This window comes from Hetaerina americana, unplaced genomic scaffold (genome assembly GCF_022747635.1).
Source record: "Hetaerina americana unplaced genomic scaffold, ioHetAmer1.1.p SCAF_45, whole genome shotgun sequence".
Classification (NCBI taxonomy): Eukaryota; Metazoa; Arthropoda; class Insecta; order Odonata; family Calopterygidae; genus Hetaerina; species Hetaerina americana.
The window spans coordinates 357,501-385,000 of NW_027287041.1; the positions used below are offsets into that span (position 1 = coordinate 357,501).

At 38.3% G+C, this 27,500-nt stretch overlaps 1 protein-coding gene across 1 annotated transcript in view; it reads right to left on the bottom strand.

The window, feature by feature from the left end:
- The window catches only part of LOC139693197 (phosphatase and actin regulator 4-B), a 103,875-nt gene that overhangs the window by 62,459 nt on the left and 13,916 nt on the right, over positions 1-27,500 (bottom strand). The window contains exons 2-5 of the mRNA XM_071591299.1: positions 26,960-27,238; positions 23,350-23,451; positions 5,466-5,713; positions 1,625-1,757 (exon numbers count right to left, since the gene is read on the bottom strand). Coding sequence (XP_071447400.1) covers positions 1,625-1,757; positions 5,466-5,713; positions 23,350-23,451; positions 26,960-27,238 — 762 coding nt within the window. The remainder of the gene's footprint in view (positions 1-1,624; positions 1,758-5,465; positions 5,714-23,349; positions 23,452-26,959; positions 27,239-27,500) is intronic.

Sequence of the window (27,500 nt, forward strand, 5' to 3'; positions counted from 1 at the left end):
GGCCTTCCATTCCATGTTACGCAGGGTGTGCTACAGGGTCGCGATCAAAAGTGGTAGGACTGATTTTCTCTTTGGCGCAAACAGAACGGTGGAGGGGGGTCTGCCTGGCAGGGTAAGGTGGAGGGGGCTCTCAGCAACAGACCGACACCAACCTCAGTCGCCTGCAGGCTATCGTTGAGTGAGGACACCGTTTTTATTGAAGCAAGTTTTTTGTCCGCTTCGAAAAACAAAATGAATCTGAATTTAGAGCAACGTTATTCCGTGTAGTTTTGTGCGAAACTCGGGAAGACGGCAACTGAGACCCTCAATATGATCAAGCAGGCTTATGGGGACACTGCCTTAAGCCGTTCCACAGTATTTGAGTGGCTAAAGTTGTTTAAAGAGGGTAGGGAGCTCGTTGAAGACAACCATCGCTCCGGACGGCCGTCGACGGCAAGAACCGATACGGATGTGGACAGAGTGAGGACACTGCTGAACGGAGACCGACGCTTAACCAGTGAAGGAATTGCAGACCAGTTGGGTCTGTCTGCATCCAACGTCCAACGCATTATTTCACAGGATTTGGCCATGCGCAAGGTGTGCGCCAAGATGGTGCCGAAAATTCTGCCATGGCGCGCTCGTCGTCAGACAGCTCCTGGCCCAATACGGCGTTGCCACGTTGCCGCACCCGCCCTATTCTCCCGATCTGGCACCACCGGACTTCTTCTTCTTCCCCCTGATGAAGAGACAGCTCAAGGGATGAAATTTTCTTTGGGGATGCCGTTGATGACCCTCGTCGAAGCCTCTTGAACGGCCTTTATCGAGTCAAAACGAAGCCGGAGCGATGGTCGTCTTCAACGAGCTCCCTACCCTCTTTAAACAACTTGTGCCACTCAAATATAGTGGAACGGCTTAAGGCAGTGTCCCCATAAGCCTGCTTGTCCTCACTCTGTCCACATTCGTGTCGGTTCTTGCCGTCCGGAGCGATGGTCGTCTTCAACGAGCTCCCTACCCTCTTTGCCACTCAAAAATACTGTGGAACTGCTTAAGGCAGTGTCCCCATAAGCCTGCTTGATCATATCGAGGGTCTCAGTTGCCGTCTTCCCGAGTTTTGCACAAAACTTCACGGAATAACGTTGCTCTAAATTCAGATTCATTTTGTTTTTCGACGTGGACAAAAAACTTGCTTCACTAAAAATGGTGTCCTCACTCAACGACAGCCCGCAGGCGACTGAGGTTGGTTTCGGTCTGTTGCTAAGAGCCCCCTCCACCTTACCCTGCCAGGCAGACCCCCCTCCACCGCTCCATTCGCGCTAGAGAAAATCAGTCCTACCACTTTTGGGTGCGACCCTGTACTTTGAAGGTGAACTTAATTTAATGTAAATATATTGAGAACTAAAGAATCTATAACAACATTCTTGTTATTTTTTGGGTCCCCCATCGTACACCTGACATATTAAAACTCAAATCATTGTACTGTTGATACGACGGTAATTGCTTTCAGTCATGAGAACTGAAATAAATTGCATTGCAGAGGATGAGAAATTGTTTTAAACAAATTAAAACTCAACGTACATAGTTCGAATGACCTTTTCATTCGATGGTAAACCTTAGTTTGGAAAATAAAGAATTTCTTACAACTCACCAGTATTGGAAGAACATGAGCTGGAATGTGTGGCGCGAATTGGCGCCGGGAGTGAAGTGGGTCGCTGCACCAAGGAACCGTTGGCGCCAATCACGTGTGAGGGAGGCGGGGAACCACTCGTACACAGCTCCACCTGAGCGTCGTAGAAGGAAGACATTGGTTCGTCTACAAAAACGGTACACAACATGGGAACAACTACCGAATTCAATGGCATATAAAATGCCATACAATATGGTACGGCGATCAAATTATACTTAAGTTTTGTAAAAAAGGTTTCCACGCAAAGAATCCACGAGAATCAATTGTCAAAACGTAAGTGGACAGATTTGTTTAGAAGTTAAAGGCATCAACAAGAAGTGAAATCTCTTTAAGGTTAACTCTCCTATGTTGTATAAATGGAATGATGCCAAAAGAAAGGAGGCAAAATGCAAAGGAGGTAAAATCAGAAAGAATTTTAAATCAGGAGGCTAATGGATGGATGTAAAACTATGAGGCGAATGCCGAAGAAGGTAAAATACAAAGAAATTTTAATTTTAAGGAGGTGAAATCAGGAGGAGGTGAAATCCGAAGGAGGTGAAATCCGAAGGGGGTGAAATCCGAGGGAGGTGAAATCAGAAGGAGGTGAAATCCTGAGGTGACATCTGAAGAAGGTGACATCTGAATGGGGTAATATCAGGAGGTAAATTCAGGAGAAGGTAGAATCCCAAGGAGGTGACATCTGAAGGAGATGAAATCAGGAGGTGTAATCTGAAGCAGGTGAAATCTGAAGGAAGTGAAATCCGAAGGAGGTGAAATCCGAAGGAGGTGAAATCCGAAGGAGGTGAAATCCGAAGGAGGTGAAATCAGAAGGAGGTGAAATCCTGAGGTGACATCTGAAGAAGGTGACATCTGAATGGGGTAATATCAGGAGGTAAATTCAGGAGAAGGTAGAATCCCAAGGAGGTGACATCTGAAGGAGATGAAATCAGGAGGTGTAATCTGAAGCAGGTGAAATCTGAAGGAAGTGAAATCCGAAGGAGGTGAAATCCGAAGGAGGTGAAATCCGAGGGAGGTGAAATCAGAAGGAGGTGAAATCCTGAGGTGACATCTGAAGAAGGTGACATCTGAATGGGGTAATATCAGGAGGTAAATTCAGGAGAAGGTAGAATCCCAAGGAGGTGACATCTGAAGGAGATGAAATCAGGAGGTGTAATCTGAAGCAGGTGAAATCTGAAGGAAGTGAAATCCGAAGGAGGTGAAATCCGAAGGAGGTGAAATCCGAGGGAGGTGAAATCAGAAGGAGGTGAAATCCTGAGGTGACATCTGAAGAAGGTGACATCTGAATGGGGTAATATCAGGAGGTAAATTCAGGAGAAGGTAGAATCCCAAGGAGGTGACATCTGAAGGAGATGAAATCAGGAGGTGTAATCTGAAGCAGGTGAAATCTGAAGGAAGTGAAATCCGAAGGAGGTGAAATCCGAAGGAGGTGAAATCCGAAGGAGGTGAAATCCGAGGGAGGTGAAATCCGAAGGAGGTGAAATCCGAGGGAGGTGAAATCCGAGGGAGGTGAAATCCGAGAGAGGTGAAATCCGAAGGAGGTGAAATCCGAAGGAGGTGAAATCCGAAGGAGGTGAAATCCGAAGGAGGTGAAATCAGGAGGTGTAATCTGAAGGAAGTGACATCATAAGGAGGTGACATCTGAAGGGGGTAATATCAGGAGGTAAATTCAGGAGAAGGTAGAATCTGAAGGAGGTGACATCTGAAGGAGGTGAAATCAGGAGGTGTAATCTGAAGGAGGTGAAATCTGAAGGAGGTGAAATCTGAAGGAGGAGACATCTCAAGGAGGTGAAAACTGACGGAGGTAAATTCAGGAGAAGGTAGAATCCGAAGGAAGGGAAATCTGAAGCAGGTGAAATCTGAAGGAAGTGAAATCCGAAGGAGGTGAAATCTTAAGGAGGTGAAATCTGAAGGAGGAGACATCTCAAGGAGGTGAAAACTGACAGAGGTAAAATCAGGAGGTGAAATCTGAAGGAGGTGAAATCTGAAGGAGATGAAATCAGGAGAAGTTAGAATCCATAGGAGGTGAAATCCGGAGGTAAAATAAGGAGGAGATGAAATCCAAAGAAGGTAAATAAGACAGGTCCATTCCGAAGAAGGCAAAATCGAAATCGAGATACAATTAGTAGCCGTTAAAATTCAAAGGATGTAAAATCAGGAGGAGGTGAAATCTGAAGCAGGTGAAATCCGAAGGAGGTGAAATCCGAAGCAGGTGAAATCCGAAGCAGGTGAAATCCGAAGCAGGTGAAATCCGAAGCAGGTGAAATCCGAAGCAGGTGAAATCCGAAGGAGGTGAAATCCGAAGGAGGTGAAATCCAAAAGAGGCAATATCAGCAGGAGGTAATATCAGGAGGTGAAATTTGAATGAGATGAAATATGAAGGGGGTAAAATCCAAAGGTCAAATCAGAGGGGAGATTAAATCCACAGAAAGTAAAATCCAACTGAGGTAAATGAGACAGAGGTCCATTTACAAAGAAGGTAAAATCTGAAGGAGGTAAACTTCAGAGGAGGTGAAATCCGACAGAGGTGAAATCCGAGGAAGGCAAAATCAGACGCTGTGAAAACCCAAAGGACGTCAAATCCAGAGGTGATAAAATCTTAAGTAAGTAAAATCAGAAGGAGCTTAAATCGGGCGGTAAAACCAGCATATGATACAATTTGAACAAATCACAAATATGCGATGAGTAATATAAATAAACCCATCGCATTGACAACATAGATCATAATATTAACCCTCTTAGTGCGGCGGGCCGATATATTGGCTTTCGTATCCCTGGCGAAAAGTGCGGCGGGCCGATATATCGGCTCTTGCGTAGGCTTTTGTTTAAATCGTTGTAACTTATGGTTTTTTCTTCAATAATTTATGGTTTTTGTGCTATCGATAGGTTGAATTCCATAGAATTACGTAACTATTTTTTAAATTTTTTATTAGCAATTTTAAATGCTTTTAAAAAAGTATAATTCTTACCATAATTTTTTGTTCAGTTTTGTACATGTCGGGAAGCTCTGCCTAATTGTTTGCTCGTTTTTTTTTCTGAGTAGTCTTTTCACTATGAAAGGCCACTGAAAGGCTACTAATCTGTGTTCATCTGTAATCTCTTGAATGTGTTGTGGTGTGGTGGTGTTGATATATACCTGCTTATTCAGACTTTGTTGAGACGATGGAAATGAGAGCACTGCTTTGTAATCATTTTGGTTTCTCTTGCCGTCCGTCGTATCTAATCAATTGCGCCCTGTGTAATGGATTACATTGTCAGCAGTTCTCTGTGAGTTAGAACTTGGTCTTTAGATTGTAAGCACATTGCCGCAGTCTCAAGGAAAGGGGAAAAGTCCAAATTCGACTCTATGAGATCAGCCTTTTCAACAAAATCGAACTATGCAGAGGCTGACAAAAAAATTTGTAACTCACTGGTTTTTCTTTATTTATTTATAATATTTTCTACATGTCTTTTTGATTCTTTATTATATTTAAAAATCGTAGTTTAATTGAAAAATGTTTTTAAAAAAATATTAGTTTTGTGTCTAAAAATCGAAATATTATTGCTAAAAAAATATTATTCAAATTTATAATACTGTAATAATTACATTTGTTTTTCAGATGATGTAAATGTATTACTATCATTATTAACTACAATATTTTATTTCAAAATAAAAAAACTGCATATGGATATCCAAACAAATAACTTCATAATGTTTTTTTTCCTAAGGTGATACATTTGCTTAAATTACTCTTCGCACTTCTCACTAAGTACCCCTGGAATCCCCACCGCACTAAAGAGGGTTAAGAACAACAGTTGCACTCACAGGATAGCACAGTAGTCTCCGAGAAAGGCGGCTGTTGGTTGTGGTTGTTGCAGTGGAAGACCCCGAGTGCGTGGGATTGCCCCCTGCGTCCAACTCGCCGACCCCAACGCCAACGCCCTCCGAGTCCACAGCCTTCTGTCCGGCCATCGTGGGTGATGGCAGGGGGTGCATCGCAGACGGAACCGAACACGGAAGGAGTGTCATGTTGCCATTGCTCACTTCCATTCCATCACCGCCCTTGCGTAGTTCTTTGCGTGAGGAGAGAGGAGGAGAAAAGGTGAGGGAATTATTCAAAAGCCCATCTTAAAAGAACACAACCCTTCCTATAAGATTGCAGAAACCACAAAAATAGCAAAAACCCACAAACCTAGTAAGTCGGTAGACTTAACTTAAAGTTACTTTACTTAAAATTACACAATAAGATAACTGAAACATGCTCCTGAAATATACAAAGAGTATTCAGTTTAAAACACTGACTTAGACACTTCCAGACACTTAAAAGCTGTTCAAAATTCCTTGTTACATCCGAAAATCTCAATAAATGTATTCATTTAACATTATCCAAATCGTGTTAACGACTTTTCAGACAAAACAATACAAAATAAAACAATCGTAATCCAGTGAATAACCAACCAAAGAATTTTACAGCAACCGCCGTTAATCCTAAGTTTAAAGGGTGCCGTGCTTAAATCCAGACAAGCACGTGTTTTCCTCCCTATAAATGTGATTTCCTCTGCAGAGGGAAGGGTTAGTTGAAACCTTCCCCGTTAGACATATCTCCGAAGTATTTATACTTATATAAGCCAACCATATGGAGTGTAGCTATGTACGCTGCGGAAACATGATCATTGAAGCAGGAGGATAGACATAGACTGGAGGCTATTGTAAATACATCTTGTAAAATAGGAGGGCAAAAACTAGAGCAGGTAGAACAGTTTCAACAGACCTCGGTAGTGTTTAGGACCAACACGGTCAAAGTAGTAGGGACGTAATGAGAAGAATTTAACTAGGCAAAGAGGCTTCCAGATGAGGAGGAGGGAATTAAGATGACAGGGACGTTAAGTAAGGATATTAAGAAAAGACTCGTAAAAACTTTGATATTGAGCGTAGCTATGTGTGGCTATGGAAACGTGGTCATTGAAGCAGGAGGATAGACGTAGATTGGAGGCTATTGTAGATATGTGGGTGTGGAGAAGAATGGAGAAGGTGAAATGGACAGAGAAGACAACAAACGAGGAAGTACTTGGTATGGTGGGCGAAGAGAGGGGTTTGTTGGGAGATATTATTAAGGAGGCAGATATAAAAGTGGATGAAGGGGGTATTGACCGGCAATAGTGGGACGTTGAGAATGTTAGGAAAAGGAGGAAAGGGAAGGAACAGGATAGGGATGTCTTTTGGATAGGGGATGAAGGGAGGAAGGAAGTACTCAGAGATGAAGAGGGACCTGATGTAGAGTAGGAAGTTGTGTTTTGTTCGTAGTCACAAAATATTTATTTCATAGCTGTGTCCATCCAAAAACCTACCCTAACTGGTTGATTACCTTATAATAATAATAATTAAGCCAACCATAATATCGTATAATACAGTTGATCTGTTAGCTGGTACTACAGAAGAAGAAGAATCGAGAACTAATATAATTGAAATAATATAATGCCAAATACCAATAACACTTACGTATTGATAATAATAATAGCGGCTCTTATCGATTGTACTCTGCGTACTTGTACATACACGACGTCTGTTTAAAAAGTATCAAGTAAGTTTAATAGGTACTTCTATTTAGATAAAAGGCCGACTTTTTAACAGATTAATTTGAAATCAAAGTCCCCAAACATGAATTTACGACATTTCATTGCAGCAATGATAAAATATACAGGGAGTGAGGCTTCAATCAGGACAAGTACGAGTTTTCCTTCGAATGAGACTTCCTCGCCTCGCTAGGCAAAACCTTTCCCGTCAAGCTGATCTCTGAAGAATTTATACTTACGTAAGCCACATAATATCAGAGTATGATTCAGTTCTATCTGTCGGGTGGTGCCACAGAAGAAGAATTGAACTATTATTTTGAAATACTATAACACCAAGCACGATAACACTTATTATAGATAATAATAACGGCTCTTTTTGCTTGTACTTCGCGTACCTTTAAGCATGTACATCTCTCTGCCATTTTGAAGGTTATTATGACTTTGTGGAAAGATAAGGGGAGTGCCCCTTACCTTTCCACAAAGTGCAAGTCACAGTATTAACATTGGAAGAGATTCCACGGTAGACCTGTGAGTGAGTGAGTGAGTTTTGCAAGGGTTAAGGCGTCTTGGCATACCCAAGCAAGTGAGTGATTGGCGGGCCACTGGCGCAGAGGGAAACCTCTCGTAAGCCCTGATTGAGAGTGAGTGCGTGGAACTAGAAAGGATCAATGCTGCATAGTACATCCAAGCTAGAGAGTGTGTGATTAATTTTAATTTATTATCATTATATTACGTGTGACTGACAGGCTACTGGCGCAGAGGGGAACATCTCGTAAGCCCTGATTGAGTGTGAGTGCTTGAGACTAGCAAGGATGAATGCTGTATAGCATATCCAAGCTAGAGAGTACGTGATTTATTTGCAGTCTTCCATATAATTGTTCAAACTGTTTGCGGTATCTAATTATTTCAACTATTTTTAGTACTTTTATAAAATTTATTTCATTATCATTTCATTTTCAATTATTTTTATAATTTTTTATTGATTTACTACATATATATGTTTACTAGATGCCTTATACAGCTTACAAAGAACGCCAATTGCGATCTCATGTGGAACTACGATAGGGCGGGAAATTCAAATTTAAATTCGTCCGGATTTAAGCATTGCACCTTGTATTATCTAAACTCTATACGCAAATCCAACTGAAAAACCAAACATCCCACGACATTTAAACACAATGCGATCTATTTGAATGTTCAAACAAGATTTTCGTTCGATATTACGAAAATGAGAAGTTAATTCAGAGCCCAGCATAGACCAATATTACTGATTTCAGCTAATTTATCATGTTCTATTTAATAAAAACGTATTCGTAGATGATGAAATTTTAAAACTGAACTAATTGACCGAAAACTTTGTTGAAAACTTTTATTTATTTCGAAATTTTACATCGTTGCAAATCGGCAATAGTCCTGGTGGCAAATGGTCTGGTCAATGGTCACTCCTACAATGCCCATACATACATACACAATAAAACAGATATGAGGCAAAAAGGCTCTTATAGACGTACAATGGAACTTAAAGATTACCAAACTAATCTTTAAACACCACACAAGGGCTTAGGTCGCACCATACCTACCACGCACCGTTCAACACCGCACTCCGTCCATAATCACGCTTTCTTCAACTTCTAATACTGTACAAAACCACGTTCCGTTAATACATCATTCCTATTGTTGAATATACAACTTCTACTGCCGTCCGCGTGATGTACAGGAAAATATTTAAATAAGTACAATCGTATATTAATCACTGATCAATGAAGTTTAGTATCACCCAGTACAGGCTGCTTTAAACTTATTCTTAAAACTCCTAAAATTTGACGGAAATAGCTCAAACAAACCTACAGGCAGCTGGTTCCGTTCAAACAATAGTTCTGTTTATAAAAAGTGTTTATTCTAATCTGTTTTTTTGGGTTCTTATTTTTATTTTAAAACTATGGTCGTTATTTTCCCTTACTAAGTTTGGTTTTTATTTATCTTTCCATAAATCTTCCCTTGCTTCATCATTTTTTGACAATTCTATACAACGCGCCGAAACGAATCCTTTTTCTTCTATTTTGTAAAACTCTCCTATTTCAATACATCAAGCATTTCCGTGACACTCTCTGTTCTTTTGTACCTTCCGAGTAATATCTTGCTTTCTTCGAACTTTTACAATCATTTTAATAGTCCCCGACCTTAATGTGCTCAACTAAATTACGCTAAACATTCGACTACTTCCTAGTAAACGATTACGTCAACTATCATTCATTACCTTATGTTAATCTATCTTAGTTTTTAAAGCAAAGAGGCAAAAATTAATGTTCTAACCGAAGGAAACTCATTATAAAATCTTTCGGCACAATATCTCCAGGAAGCAGTTTAATTAATACCACCGCAAGTTTAAGCTTTAGGCTTGTTTTCACCGTTGAGGAATCTTCCGCCAATTGATTAAACACTTAAATAATACATTAATTAGCACAGACTCGAACTAATACTGAGGAGAAACAAATTAAACATTCTAAGTACACGAAAATAATAACAAAAAAATCGCGCCGCGATCGTCAATTAGACGTAAGACACCTATCGGTGAACTATTGAAACTATCTACACTTGTCTGCTAAAATCGATGACCCATTCATTACTCCAGAACTGTCCACAAACGAATACAAACGTCGAATATCACTTAGAACACACACATATTAACATAGAAGCTTTAATAAATCAAACATTACCTTTAGACAGACAGGAACATCCCATTGTGAATCCCATTCTTGACCGTTGAAATCAATTTAACATGTTTTATTTCCTCGGCGAAGCACAATTTGTTGTCACTCGGGGAATAATCAACTTTCCAGTCGTTATATCAGGCTTGAACGTTGATAATTAAGTGAGCAGTGTCCATTAGAAGACTTCAGTGATCCTAACTCTTTCAACGAACCATCCGTGTATACGTTTATACGCTCGTTCATCAATGGAAGACTACTTAATCAGTCTATGACAAACACGCGATAAAAATCCCGAGATTGCTTTAAATAAATATCACCCATTCATCAATAAGACCGCTATTCTGTTCACTAACACCGCATCCTAAGAAAATATTTGAGCAAATCATTCTTTGGCACCAGAAAAAAAATATCAACTAACTCTTCTTATCAGTTCAAATTCTCGCTTTTCCGTACATATTTAACTCACTGACCCACATCCTATACTTCGTAAAATCATAGAAAAGACCTCCTATCGAAGTACAAACACTGATTAGCACAAGATCCGACTACTGTATAAAATCTGCAAAAAAGCGATGTTTTTAAAGTCGAAATTACCCTAGACGAATACATATCGCACCGATATTTACGTGCAAACAGCTTATTCTAATTATTTCAAATACATCACCACAAGAAAACCACGCAAACACGATGAGATAGCGTCTAAAATTATCCAACACTTCTATCTGTATTACCCAACAATGATATCACTTCACCACTTCGTTGAAGAAGTCTCCTAAAACGATATTAACAAGACAATAAGAGTGAATTACTCCTTGTATGCTATGGATTAAATCCAACACGACGGAAGACACACATAATACAGTATTCCTAACACGAAGAATCTTCATTGAATTAATACTAACGCTACGAATGTCTTCCGACGTAACCTCAACCATTATCGCGCTGTTCAAGAGATAAGATCACGCCTAAAATACCTTTAGTGGGAAGGATCATAGCTTATGTCACGGTACAATCACGTTCACAGATAAACACCGACGTTCCCATTAAGAGAATTCACAAAACTCTCGCAATCAAACACGAAAACAAACACCCATTTCAAAGCCGACAACCGCTGACGCCATTGCGACTTTCTTTTGTTCGCCAAGGCTACTATTATATCCGTAAGGTGTCATCCGTTGGATAAACCCGGCAGATCTACAGATCGACGTCAATTTTTCGCAATAAATTCACATTTAAGCCTTATTTATGCACATTTGGCGGATATAAACGTGTAATAACCGAACTAGAACCACAAATTTAACTCCTATGCGAGTTTAAAGCCTGAATAAGTCGCAGAAGGCAGCTCATGCACGTCGTAGGGGGTCAATCAATAGCTTCAAGAACACCCCTGGGGAACAAATCCCATTAAATCAAATTACAAAAAAGCAACCAGAGACAAAGACGTTTCACTAATTTAATCAATGTATGCTATCCAATTAATATCCTAGACTACGTTCCAGACAAAAACATATGCCCCAAAATGTTTTTCTCAAGTTAGGCGTACATTAAACCTCACAACAGACGACTGCGTAGGAAATACAACCATTTAAGAAGACTCACGGTATGATTTATGTTTACATAAGTACAAAATTATCCTTATATTTCATCTTAATGAACAATATTACTAATACGACGTCTACGCTAAACGATAACCTTTCTAAAGAATAACATTAGCGTATAAATTCACTTTTATGAAAGCTGTCGGAAATTTCGGTACGCAAATTGGCGATTAGCAATTTTAAAACCAGCTAAAATTGATAATTCTCACATAATTTATGACATTTAAATCTTACATTTCCACTTCAACACAATAGACACAAGTATACGTGGGCAATTAGTTTAAAAATTGCCAAGTACGCGGGCGAAATGAAGACTGTCCCTGGTGTGAAAATAACTACTTCAACTCGGGACAATTCAAAATAAGGAAGGCTATTACATCATGTTTTCCATGGCAGTAAAATTTTCAGACAAGAACCAGGGCGATAAGTTTATTTGAACATGATTACCGGATGACTTCAAACTGCCTGACGTTACCACCTCTAGGTGTTGTCGGGCAATCATAAAAAAGGTACACTTCTGTGATCAAATGAAGTTATACATTACAATTAAAAACAAGAGGAAATGGTGTACGTACCCTCTTTAAACACCGATTAAAACCAAAAGATTTAACTGTCCTAAAAAAACGAACAATCATCAATGCTATCGCCGTAATTACAAGAGCTTTTTTTTCAAGTACATGCATTAGAATACAGCCGAAGAGGCAGAAATACCTTCTACATACATTCGATTTACACGAGAAACAAGTAAAACACAGATCTACAAGCTTAAAACGAATTGGACAGATAAAAAAATAACTGAAATAACATTCCAACACGATTTTAATACCACGAAAACCACTCACCCAAGCTAATTATTACTCACAAAGTCATATTAAATGAACAGTAATCTCCAAAAGGATTATATCTCTACGACGATGTCTGAGAAAAACTGTATGATAGTCATCAAAAGAACATTTTCGAATAAACATAAAATATATTACCTTTCGCCTTTTTGTTCTTCCCTCTCGTTCAATAGAGAAATAAACATCCCGTCGCTAAGCAAACAAAAGAAAACCGAATATATTTGTTTATATCCGGAATCCAATTGTTTCACCGCAATTCCTTTTAATGAAGACGTATTTCAATGCAATATTTGGCGTAAACACTTACAAAACCAGATTTAATTGTGAATTATCTGGCAATAACAAGAAGATATTTACTCCAGGGGAAAATTATTCATGTAAGATTTCAATATTATATAAATTACGTACACATCTAATCGAGAAAGACATAGAGCATTTCATGCCCCACTTTAGATAGATTTATGACCTAATTTTAACCAAAGACAGCTATTTTATTGAAATGGATGAAATTATAGTATTTATTATTCATAATAAAAAGGACCTCATCATCCAGAACGCTGACGAGGGAAGTAGTAGTGTCGTAGAGTAGGATAGACGAGTGTTTGTGGGAAGGTTCCTTGAGTTCTTCAACAACAAACATATAACTCCACTATCAAAAGACCCAACCGCGAGTTTTCAAGTGAAGTGAAGTGGACAGTGTCCAAGTCTAGGGAAATAGAATGATCTGGTACTTTCCCGGCGAATAATGTTTTCCAAGATTATTCGGGTCTCCCACCGGGTCCACGTTCGTAGGGTTGCCGACGTTTCGATGGCCGAGTCGTCCATCGTCTTCAGGGCATGTCGGTGCTCGGGTATTTGGCCGCCTTATATAGTTTGGTCGGGAGGTCAGGTCACGTCTGATTGGTCGGACGCTTTCCGCCTCTTGTTTTGCTTGATGTTCCTCAAAATGGGTTTCCACGCGTTACTGAGGGAGTATCCGCTGTCTCGGTTAATGGATTTGTTTTCGAGCCGGATCGCTATTGCTTCCTTAGTCAATCTTTCCCAGAATTTTTCTTCTCGGCAAAGGACCCTTGTCTCCTCCCACCGAATGCTATGGTCGGAAATGATGCTGTGCTCTGCAATGGCTGACTTCTCAGGTTGGCACAGTCTGAGGTGTCTCCGGTGTTCTTTTAACCTTGTAGCAATGGTCCTTCCGGTCTCTCCCACGTAGACTTGGCCGCACTCGCAGGGTATTCGGTATACTCCCGGGGTCATGAGGCCACAGGGGTCCTTTGCCCTTACTAATTCGTCCCTGAGTTTGTTACAGGGACGGAAGTAGGTGTCGATGTTGTACCTCTTCAGTATTCTCGTGACCTTCCCCGAGACCGTGGAGACAAAGGGTAGACCCGCCCTTGCCAGTGGTTTTGGTTCGGCTTCCTTCGGTGTGGAGGCCCGCGGCTTGACGGTCCTTTTTAGCGCCAAGGCGATTTCTCTCTCGCTGTAGCCATTTTGCCTGAAAGTCTTCTTAAGGTGCAGCAGCTCCTTGTGAAGACTTTCTGTGTCAGATATTGCTCTTGCTCGGTGTATAAGCGTTGATAGAACCGCCATTCTCTGGGAGGGGTGATGGTGACTTCTTCCGTTGAGGTAAAGGTCTGTGTGCGTCGGTTTGCGGTAGACGCTATGTCCCAATGACCCGTCTGCTTTCCGGTGGATGAGTATATCGAGAAATGGAAGGCTATTGTTGACCTCTACCTCCATAGTGAACTGTATATTTGGGTGCAGGCTATTCATGTGCTCCAGGAACTGCTTGAGGGTCTCCGATCCATGCGGCCAGATGATAAATGTGTCATCCACGTACCGGAAGAAACATTTAGGTTTGAGAGGGGCTGATATTAGGGCCTTTTCTTCGAAATCTTCCATGAAGAAGTTGGCGATCACAGGAGACAGTCATGAAGTCAGCCATTGCAGAGCACAGCATCATTTCCGACCATAGCATTCGGTGGGAGGAGACAAGGGTCCTTTGCCGAGAAGAAAAATTCTGGGAAAGATTGACTAAGGAAGCAATAGCGATCCGGCTCGAAAACAAATCCATTAACCGAGACAGCGGATACTCCCTCAGTAACGCGTGGAAACCCATTTTGAGGAACATCAAGCAAAACAAGATGCGGAAAGCATCCGACCAATCAGACGTGACCTGACCTCCCGACCAAACTATATAAGGCGGCCAAATACCTGAGCACCGACATGCCCTGAAGACGATGGACGACTCGGCCATCGAAACGTCGGCAACCCTACGAACGTGGACCCGGTGGGAGACCCGAATAATCTTGGAAAATCTAGGGAAATATTCAATGCTACGGAAATATGTCGTATAATCCAAATGAACACCTCCGTCAGGTTGTACGGACTCCCCAAACTACACACACACAAGCCGTGCCTATTCGACCTATAGTCTCAGCTGTGCCCGCCCCTTCACACCTTCTGTTACGTAAATTAAACTCATAGCTCCGAGATTTCACTGGTTTGAAACCTAAATATGGAAATCAAAACTCAATAGAGCTTGACGAAAAATTGAAAGGATTCAATGTTCCGGAAAAAAGCGAGAGTAGTCTCATTTGACATTAAGAATTTATTTACTTACGTGCCCATATCTGAAGCCTTGATTAGGCCTTCCTAATCGAACTCTTCCTCAATTCAGTAAAAGAAAGACTTAACAATGCTGACAATCAGCACGTAAAAAAGCATGTGCTATTGGTTCCGTTACACTGACGTTACCTAGACGACGTACTATGCCTTTGGACATAAACAAACCGCAAGTTAAAACTCCTTCCTCAATTATCTAAACACACTCCATCCACAAATTTCCTCCTCCATGGAAAAATACGTCGACGGTACAATCAAATTCCTCAATTTACCAATTAACATAAGGGGAAAAAAGAAACGAGTTTGATATTAACAGGAAATCCACTTATACAGACCACATAATTCCTAATGATTCCACCCACCATTTTCTCACAAACACGCGGCCCACCACTCAATGATCCACCCCTCCTACACATCCCCATTTCCTCCAAAAACTTCAACATTGAACTCATTACAATCACTAATACTACCCTGTCCAAAAAATTTGCAAACTGATGCCTTAAAAACTTTATTTTGCTTAAAAATTTAGCCTTCTACACACATATCAATGATTTTGTTGTCTATACCTTCTTCAAAGTACTGTCTCTGTCAATTCGTAGTAATGTCTATCTATGCCTTCTTCTTATTATTATTATATATTCCATCTTCCTCTTCTTATATTCATTTCCACTGTTTAATAATAATAAATTACCCTCCCCTTTGGGAAGTCCTCCTCCTCTTATTTAAAGGCAGTTCAGTTCTTATTAAGGTTCTTCTTATTTAATTATCAGGAGTAGTAGTTTTCCATATATCGTCATTTTTTCTTTGCTTTATTATTATTATTTATTGTCTGTCTCTTCTCCAACAAACATATTATTATCATCTCGTGTCTGCCTCAAAGTGTGATATGACACGATATACAATGTCCCCCCCAATCATCATTATCATCTCATTTAATCGCATTTTATATCGGGAATATATTATGAAATTGTCGCAAAAAAGGGGCGAAGATCTATTGAGAATATTGATAATAATAAGGAGGAGGATTGTGATGATCATAGGATCAATGCGGTGATTTGAATTTATTAATTTAGCCAGAACCAATGGCGAACATATATCAATGTGCTCTCTGAATAATGTGCTCCGAATTGGTGTGCATTGTGTCATGGTGTCATTCATTGGTGTGTGTGTGTGTGTGTCTCATCAAGGATCCATCCATGTCCATCCATCCAATCATATCGTCTCATTCAATGGTAATTAAATAGTATTAGTCTGTGTGTGTGCACTGTTGATAATTTACTATAAATTCAGCACATTGGCTAATTTAATTTTGTACAATTAAAAACAGATTTGTTAGTTTATAATACCTATACTTACATATCCCACCATGCTTTTGTCTGTGCTTTCTAATTTTATGGAATTTCTGCTGTTTTATGGAATTTCTATGGTCATTCATGGTAATAAAATACTACATAGCAGTGTGCACTGTTGATAATTTACTATAAATTCAGTTCTACACCATTCATCAGCTGATATCATTCAGAAATCACAGTTATTATTATAATGACGATTAGATAAGAAGAAGGACAAGGGACCATTGCACACACGATCAATGTTGTGTCAACGTCAAACACAGTAAGTGATGGGAATAGGAAGGTCTTCATAAAGGCCTTGCATCTTAATCCGTCTTGTCTCGGACATCTTCAATATAACTCCTAATCCACTTCGAAAAAAAAGGATGTTTTCTTCTTCAGATAGCATTATCACCGTATACACAGCTGTCAGTACATTTCTCAGTAATTTATTCATAACTTTAATCACCGTACTTCAACCAAAAAAATTAATATGTAGATTTGTTACTCCGTTATTTCGTCAATTTCCATTTTCAGACCAACAGTAAAAACAAGAAAGGACAACAGAAACTATGACATAGCTGGCACATACTATTACGCACAGCTCAATCATCCGACAAAGCACACAGACAGCTCTTCATTGGGTCTCAGTGGCAACTAGTGCCTAACCAGTGGGCTATAGTCCAAGTATTGACTACCAGTTTGCGTATTTTTTGGACAGACCTCGTAGATTAAAGACCTTATTTTAAGCTAAGACATCTAGTTTATTGAAATGAATGAGATTAAACCCGATTGGTCTTTGCAAAACACACTTTACACCCTACGAAGTAACAGGACATGTGAAATAGAACACTAGAAATATGCAGCAATATCAATATTTCCGTAGGTTAATTAAAAATAGCAATTTTCCACAAAAATAAAATTTAATGCGACCGGTTTCAATGTAACTACATCATCATCAGGTGATAGTTAAACCTCAGAGTCCAGTATATATATATGATTAAAGGCAAGTAAGGGGAGGGTGGAGGAAAAGAGGGGAAGACGGGGGGGGAAGGTGGAAGGCAGCATTGGTGACTATGTGAGTGTGGGGGGCGGACTCTGAGGTTTAACTATCACCTGATGATGATGTAGTCACATTGAAACCGGTCGCATTAAATTTTATTTTTGTGGAAAATTGCTATTTTTAATTAATCAAGATATTCCACCATATCACGCCTGAAACTTCTCTTTTCATTTCCGTAGGTATTAATCCTTAGGCTTCCGCGACGTCTATCTGACGAATCCATGCTGGTTTCCGGGGATAAACAACAAACGTACACGGTAATCATTCCACTATCTGTCGACGGATTATACAAGGACTAGTAGAGATTTAGACAGAACGACAGACTAGATAGAGCTATCTTAGTAATAGATTGGCTTTTCGTTAAGTCAACGCAGAACAATTAGGAAGAATCTTAGTCGAAGAAGCCAAGGGTAGTCATAAATATGAAACAGTTGTCAACCAACTAAACTACGCGACGGTAATTTCCGGAAACCAGCATGGGCATGCAGAGGAAGGGTGAAATCGGTGCGCTGTGCAGTAAAGTGAAATCTCTATCGGGAACTAAGAAGGGAAGATCTCTAAGTACTTCCTTCACCCCGTCCAACATCCCCTCCTGTTCCTGCCCTTTCTTCCTTTGCCTAACATTCTCTCCTCTATTACAGTCTTCAACATCCCACTACTGCCGGTCAATACCCCCTTCATCCACTTTTCCTGCCTCCTTAGTAATATCTACCAACAAACCAATCTGTCCGCCCCTCACCATACCAAGTACTTCCTCGTTTGTTTTCCTTCTTTCGGTCCATTTCACCTTCTCCATTCTTCTCCACACCCACATATCTACAATAGCCTCCAATCTACGTCTTTCCTCCTGCTTCAATGACCACGTTTCCATAGCCACACATAATTAAAGCTCCTTATCAAATTTTTCAAATGAGTCTTTTTTTAATATCCTTGCTCAACGTCCCTCTCATCTTAACTCCCTCCTCCTTGTGTGAAAGCCTCTTTGCCTAATTGAGCAATTCTTCTCCTTACGTCCCTACTACTTTGACCGTGTTGGTCCAAAACACTTCCAGAGATACGTTTAAACTGTTCTACCTGCTCTATAATTTTTGCCCTCCTATTACAATGTTCAGCTTAGCCTTTTTCTTTCTAGAAAATCCATATCAAAGTTTTTACAAGTATTTTCTTAATATCCTTAAAGAGAGGGAAATGGACGGAATAATTAGAAGATGAACTGTATGGTAAAAAGAACGTATGCCAACAAGGTCAGACACATAAATCGATAAGGAGAGAATAATGATCGATTAGATGAAGATGGCTTATAGTGGTCCAGGCATATTCTTAGACGATGAGATAGAAAGGGCATTAAGGGAGATGATATCAAAAATATAAGGCCGTGGATGGGGTAGAGAACATTCCATTAGGAGAACTACTTCTAAATGTTAAAAGGGAAATGTTGGAAGGAATGCTCTACATGGACAGATTCGTAACATGTATATGAGAGAGGGAGGCTTTAGGCAATGGAACACTTTGTGAGATCTATATTAGTTCCAATTCCAAGAAAGATAAAAGCTACATCATAGGAGGACTACAACAAACATTTAAATGCTATTGAAAAATAAACTGCTGGCTGTTTATACCATAAACAAATGGATTATTAAATTTAAACAGACAGGGAGTATATAACTTCATATAAAAAGAGAAACTGACAATAAACTACCATGTTCTATAGATACGCAAACTGAGTCGCCATTACAAACTTTATTCTGTTTAAGAATTCAGTCTTCTATACCCATATCAATGATTTTGTTGTCTATACCTTCTTCAAAGTACTCTCTCTGTCAATTCGTAGTAATGGCTATCTATGCCTTCTTCTTATTATTAGTATTATAAATTCCATCTTCTTCTTCTTCTTACATTAATTTCCACTGTTAAATAATGACAAAGCACCCTCCCCTTTAGAAGTCCTCCTCCTCTTATTTAAAAAGGCAGTTCAGTTCTTATTAAGGTTCTTCTTATTTAATTATCAGTAGACGCAGTTTTCTATATCTATTCGTTTTTTATTTGCTTTATTATTATATATTGTCTGTCTCTTCTCCAACAAACATATTATTATCATCTCGTGTGCCCCAAAGTGTGATATGACACGATATACAATGTCCCCCCAATCATCATTATCATCACATTTCATCGCATTTTATATTGGGAATAGACATGAAAATGTTGCAAAAAGGGGCAAAGATCTATTAAGAATATAATAATATTGAGGAGGAGGAGTACAATGATCATAGGATCGAAGGTGATTTGAGTTTATTTATTTAGCCAGAAACAACGGCGAACACATCAATGTGCTCTCTGAATAATATGTGCTCTGAATGGTGTGCATTGCGTCATGGTGTCATTCATTGGTGTGTGTGTGTGTGTGTGTGTGTGTGTGTCATCAAGGATCCATCCATGTCCATCCATCCAATCATATCGTGTCATCCATGGTAATAAAATTATACATAGTAGTGTGTTTGTCCTGTTGATAATTTACTATAAATTCAGTTCATCTATTCATCAGTTGACATCATTCGGACCACAGTTTATTATTATTATAATGACGATTAGATAAGAAGAAGGACAAGGGACCATTGCACTGTCACAATCAATGTTGTATCAACGTCAAACGCAGGTGATGGGAATAGGAAGGTCTTTATAAAGGCCTTGCATCTTAATCCGTCTTGGCATCTTGTCTCGGCCATCTTCAATGAAACGCTTAATCCATTTGAAAATAATGGATGTTTTAACTTCAGAGCATAATATAAGGAGAGCTGTCCATACACCCGCGAATGCTGCCTACGATAGCGAAGTCTACTATTAAACGACCCCAGTACCGTGGTCAATAGCAGGCTCCGTCTTTTTGCTGACGATGTGGTGATTTATGGGGACATTCGAAGTCACGAAGATTGAGTCACGTTAGCTAACGACCTAAATGCAATCCAGACTTGGTGCGATACATGGCAATTGGAATTAAATTTGAAGAAATGTGTAGTAATACATTTTTGGGAAAGGAGTAATACCCTCCCAATTTGTTACAAAGTGAAAGAAACAGAAATCGCGAGGGTATATTCCTTTTAAATACTCGGGAGTAACAATTACTCACGATTTGTCCTGGGGAAAGCACATAGCAGGATAAATATGTGGTGGTGCTGATAAAAAATTGGGATTTGTACAAAGAGTGCTGGGTAAATGGGACGAAAAAGAGAAAGAACGATGTTTTCTTGCCCTAGTCAGGCCCCACCTAGAATATCGTATGCTGCCAGTATATATGGGATCCTCAAGAGATAAATTTGATTTTGGAATGAGATAGAGTTCAGCAGAGGGGGGAGTTAGATTTGCCTCAAACATTGCTATGACCAACGCAGTAGTGTTACTACTTAGCTAGAAAATTTAGGCTGGGATTCCCTTACACAGTGGCAATTACAATATAGATTAAACTTATTAAATACACTTAGAAGATGGGTCCTTTTCCGATGACATCAAGAACATAATACAAACCCCAACTTATTACATAGGGCGGAGGGATCACGAATATAAGATTAGAGAGTGATTGACTGCAAGACTGACAGGTTTAAATTGCCATTAATTCTAAGAACAATAATAGACCAGAATGCTTGTAATCCAAATCCCCCACTAGTCTGCTGGACAAAATAAGTACTATGGATAGCAGACTCATAGAATAAGTAAGCTACACGTACAGAATAAGTAAGAGGTATTTGCCTGTTACATAGATTTTGAAAAAGCGTTTGATGGGGTGAATTGGGAAAAACTAATGAGTATATTGCAGAGAATAGGAATGGATTGGAATAGGGAAAGGAGGCTAATCCGCAACTTGCACATGTCTCTAAGACTGCTATCAGGTGCGGGTGGGAAACGGGAAGTCGGGATGGGCAGTGTTAGGAAGAGGTGTAAGGCATGGGTTGCCCATTATCACCGATGCTGTTCAACCTGTATGCAGAGGAAATGATCAAAGAGGCATGGGAAGAACTTGAGGTAGGAATGAAAGTGGGCGGGGAATTCGTAAAATTAGTTAGGTTTGTTTGGATGACCAGAATACTTGTAATCGAAATCCCCCAGGTGTCAGCTCGATACAATAAGTATTAACCTACAAGGTAGGGACTACGCATGGTTATACTGGTATATTTATATATTTTTTGACATCTTCCCCTCACCTTTCCCAATCCATTTGAAAAACCGTAACCCCCTCATCCCTTACCCTTTCCTCCTGGTGCTTCACCCCCTGCCACACACCTTTTTGGTGGCTCGCAGGGTATTGATGTAGATGTAGATGAACCCTTCCAGCAGTTGTAATTTACATAGTTGGGTCTTTCGCAGTGTGTGTGAAATGTCTCCCAGGTAAAATCCCAGGAATGATATTTTGAACCAATTCCAAGATTAAACAAAGGGAGTGGGGTTTTGCTTTTGCCTCACGTGTGAAGATACCATCACTATGTTATGAAGACACCGGTAGATTGAGGCTAACTCGTTCAAACACAAATTTATTCCTTCAAAAACTTGAATTTTCAGCCATTTGTTTTCCGTCTGAAGCCAATTGTGCCACTACTGCCAGGCCTGGATCCTTTTTAAGTTGTAATTTACGTGAAATGCAGAAAGAATGCACCTAAGGAAACCCTGCGCCATTAAAAGCCCACTATAATCATAAAAACATGCCTAAGGATCACAAAATTTCACGTCCCATCCGACGGACTGAGTGTCTGTGGCCATTGAGACCATTGAAAATTGTTGGGTGATGGTAAAAACGGATGGAAATTTGGTGTAAGGAAAGGCTGCCATTGCTAACAGCAGACGAATGAAATAAAAAAAACATCTAGGGGTCACAAATTTGACGGCCCTCCTGATGGACAAGGAATCTTAGGTTAATTGGACTGATTTGGAAATGGAGACTATTCTACACCAGTCAGATTTTCATGATATTGTGTAAGAATGCAATGAGAAATGCTTTTACAACCATTAAATGGATTTGCATGTGTTTATATGTGAATATATAAATGTATATTATGCCAAAACTTATAATTTCACAGTCATAAATTTAAAAAAAATGCTAAAAACAATAATATTTAAACTTTGCAAATCATATTAGCAAAAATTAAACATTAAAAACCTGATAAAAAATTTGCCAACGGTTAAGGTTGAACCGGCGACCTTAATGAAGGATATGCATGCTAAGCTACCATTGCAGCATTGGGTACGCGGGAATATTTGGGTAAAAAACATTTCATCATAATAACAGCCCCTCATATGTAGAAAAAGTAACTGTTCCTTATATATAATAAATATAAGCTTAATGCCTAATGAATTAAACATTAAAAACCTGATAAAAAATTTGCCAAGGGTTGGGTTTGAACCGGCGACCTTAAATAATATGTAAGTTACGCTACCTTTGCAGCATGGGGTACACGGGAATATTTAGCTAAAAAACATTTAATCATAATAATGGCCCTTCATATGTCGTATATAGTAACTGTCCCTTATATATAATAAATATAAGTTTAATGCTTAACAAATTAAACATTAAAAACCTGATAAAAAATTTGCCAAGAGTTGGGTTTGAACCGGCGACCTTAAAGATTGATATGCAAGTTAAGCTACCTTTGCAGCATGGGGTACATGGGAGTATTTAGCTAAAAAACATTTAATCATGATAACGGCCCCTCATTTGTAGTACATAGTAACTGTCTCTTATATATAATAACTATTTGTTTAATGCCTAATATAATACATATACGACGATAGGTTAATTGGAGGAGGGGACCACCATTAGGTCTTAATTTTGTCCAAATAGAGATCTCTATCAATCTATCCATCCACCTATATGCCCTTTAAGGATGGATTATGATAACTGAAGAGTCAGTGGGGATCTCAGTGGTAAATAGCGACTGTAAGCACATGGAACTTGTCGTCCCGTCGTTAAAACATCCTTCACATACCTGTTATCTGCGGTAGTGGAGATGTCGGACTGTCTGGAAGCAGAATCCCTTTCTGGACCAGCTCTTCCCGATTGGCACGGACAGATATTTTTCTCTCCAACGCTATTGAACAGAACAAAACCAAATTATACACATTGCGTACAAGGATTTAAACACCACAGACTAACATTGTAATAATATCAATGATATAAAATATAAACAAATTTGAAAAAAAACTTCAATAAAGTCTAATATCTATTTCTAAAAGAAAAAATTAAATTATTGATATTGAAATAAATATAAATTCATTATTTTAAGTGTTTTAATCGTCAGTTTAATCTGAAGACCACTGCCAATTACTCTGATGAATAATAAGGATACTATTCTAGTAAATTCCACATTTACAGAGCATGTAAATGACCACGTACTACTACAAAATGACATTGATCGCCTCAGTGACTGGGTTACAAATAATAACATGGGAATTAATATAAGTAAAAGTAAGCATATAAATTTGTCAAATAAAAAGAATGCAGAAAAGGGGACATTAACACCCTCTTTGGAGAAAGAATCCCATGTACCAGTCAATACAAATATTTAGGCATTTATTTAACTAGGGATCTTGGGTGGGGAGTCCAAGTAGATAATTTGACATGTAAGGCATTTATGGTAGCGTAACCACAAAAGAAAAAGCATATAAGGTACTGGTTAGCCCTTTCCTAGAATACTCCTCCATAGTATGGGATCCATATGAGGATATATATGTATAAATGTGTGTATGTATGTGTATATATATATATATATACTCATATATACAGAAACAGAAATAAGGAAAAGGGATAGGAACACACATAAAGGACGAACACAATAGAGGTGGTGAAGGCGGAATCGAACGGATCACAAGAGTAAGAATCGGGGCGCTTGGCGACATATTAGACCCACAGATCTCAGGGTAAATTACGTTTCCTCGATAGCTCAAGTGGTTAAGAGCATCCGCCCGGCAAGTGGAAAGATCCGGTGTTCGAGTCCCGGTCAAGGAAATATTTTTACTCTTGTGATCCGTTCGATTCCGCCTTCCCCACCTCTATTGTGTTCGTCCTTTATATGTGTTCCTATCCGTTTTCCTTATATCTGTTTCTGTATATATGAGTATTTATTCGCCGTTTGGCGGGATTTCGTGTTTGAATGTGTGTGTATATATATATATATATATATATATATATATATATATATATATATATATATATACACACATATATATACATATATATACATATATATACATATATATATATATATATATATATATATATATATATATATATATATATATATATATATGTATATATGTATAAATGTGTGTATATATAAATATAAATATATATATATAAATATATACATATATAAATATATACATATATAAATATATATATATATATATATATATATATATATATATATATATATATATATAAATATATATATATATATATATATATACATATATTAATATCCTAATGTGGATAATAACTAATATATATATAATATATCAAATCAAGCAAAATTCAAATATTTTCATGACTTTCAAACAAGATTTCAAACTTAAATTTCAAATCTTTGGAAGAAAACTATAGATAACCAAGACATTTTAATTAAAATATTTATATTAATTAATTCACAAAAAAATTGTCATTTTTATTAGGAAATTGGTAACTTTTTAACACATGATTTTCGTGAAATTTCCTTTCACACACATTTTAAAATTAATATTCTAATAATTCAGAGAGAGGTCGAATAGATGACCATCATATTTTCATAGAAAAATCATTTTCTTTTAAGGAAATCGTTGAATTTTATCAATTTTAATTCAAAATAAGGACCAAACAAACGTTATTCATTGGATATTTCATTGATTGATGAGTAAACCACATTTCAAAATGACACAAACCTATTTTCATGGCCATTTCTCTAATATATTTCAAAAAATTGCACTTATCCTTTCAAATTTACAATATTTCAAAAGATTAATGCATGATCCATCAGTGAAAATCAAACCCAATTACTTCCATATCCTAAAAACAATTAACACACCAGTCATTATTCAACAAATTTCCCTTAAAATTCAGCAAAATTCAAAGATTTCCATGAAAAATTGTAAGATTTCAAACATAAATTTCAGATTTTTGGAAGAAAACCATGGATTACTGGGACATTTCATTTTAATTTAAATACTTACATTAATTAACTCACTGGAAATTGATATTTTTTTAGGAAATCTGTAACTTTTTACATATAATTTTCCGAAATTTCCTAATGTTCTAATGATTCAATGAGCTAGAGAGCAGGTAACCATTATATTTTGAGAGAAAAATCATATTTTTAAAGAAAATCTTGAAATTTAATCAATTTTTTCAATCATTTTCATTCATAACGAGGGCATAACTCACATAATTTAATGAATATTTCATTAATTGTTGAGTAGAGTACATTTTAACATGTAAAAAACCTATTTTTATGGCAATTTCTCATTAACTTCAATCGTTATCTACCCAAACACAAAGTTTACACCCATGGGAGGCATTTAAGGGGAGAGAGAGGACCCTAAGACTTAGCGTTTCAGTGATTTTGTATGTAGAACATATATTTATAAATGTTTCAGCTTTTCACCGGACACAAAAAGTATTTTACTTGAGTGTTACATCAATACATGAGTCTACAACTATAATCCTCCATTTTTTTCAAGAAATACAATGAAATTTTCATTAAAAATTGAGAATATTTCAGAAATTTCAGATTTTTTTAAGAAAGCTATGGAATACCAGAACATTTATTTTTGATTCAAACCCAAACGTGAATTATTTTATAGGGAAAAGTGATAGTGGAGGAAAATTGCCAGTTTTTCACCCTTAAATTTTCTGAAATTCCCGTAATAAAAACATATTTATATTAATTTTTTAAACCAAATTTGGGGCAATTGGAACAATTTCAATGACACTTTTCCATGAATATGAGTAAACCCTTCACATTTCATTGAATTTCGAAACAATAAAACTTGAATTTCACCCATTTTTTTATGAAAATCTAAAATTTTTCATCAATTCACTTCTAAATTTGCAACATTTCACCCATTTTCGCAAGGCTAACGTAAGGTACCTATCGACAAATAATTTTTCGAAATTTCTTTTAAAAATGTTTAAATTAATTCAATAACAATTCAAGATAGAGTGAACAGATGAATTTATGTTTCAGTACACTAGTTTCACTCTCTTTGGCCTCTCTGTTGCGATTCGGTCTTTTTTCATTAATATCAAACCATTCAACTTAAATTTCATCAATTTATACTCAAAATAAGGACATATAACACATTATTCACTGGATATATAGTATACCTAATTGCCATAGAATAAACCACATTTTAACAAGAAAATACCTATTTTCGGAGCATTTCTCATTAATTTCAATCGTTATTTACCCAAAAACAGTGTTTACACCCTAGACACAGAGTTGAGAGGAGAGAGGAGATTAATTGAGGTTTAAACACGTACGCTTTTGTCTCTCAGGCCAGTCTCTTTCCATCTCTGACGTTAAAAAGAGGTAGTACACGCATAGCAAAGGGACAAGAGTCACTCACATCTCGAGGCGGCCTCAAACCGCTCGCTCTTCCGCCTCCGCCTCCACTTCCACGGCTTGAAGAAACGTCCGAGGGCCGAGAGCTTGCTTCCCCCACTCCCCTTGCGCCCGCCCGCCTCCGAGGAGAGCAATGGGGGCGGAGGGGGTGATAGGGAGGGGGACGAGGGCGAGAGCGGTGGGGAGAGGGACGGAGAGGACGGGGGCTGCCCCGACGAAGAGGGCGCCATCCTCGAGGAGGAGGAAGAGCCACCACTGCCGTTGGTGCGGGTCGAGCCGGAACCTGGATAGGGAGGGAGAAAGAGAAAAGGGGAGAGAGTGGGCAAAACGAACCAAGGCCAATCACAACCAGAGACACAAACAATCAATCATTCTCAGACAAATGCCGTGTTCACATGTATATATATACATATGTATATATATATATATATATATATATATATATATATATATATATATACATGTATCTCTATATATTTTCATATACAAATATATGTGGGTCGCGGTAGTCCAGTGGGTAGAGTTGGGCTGCTGACCGGAGGGTC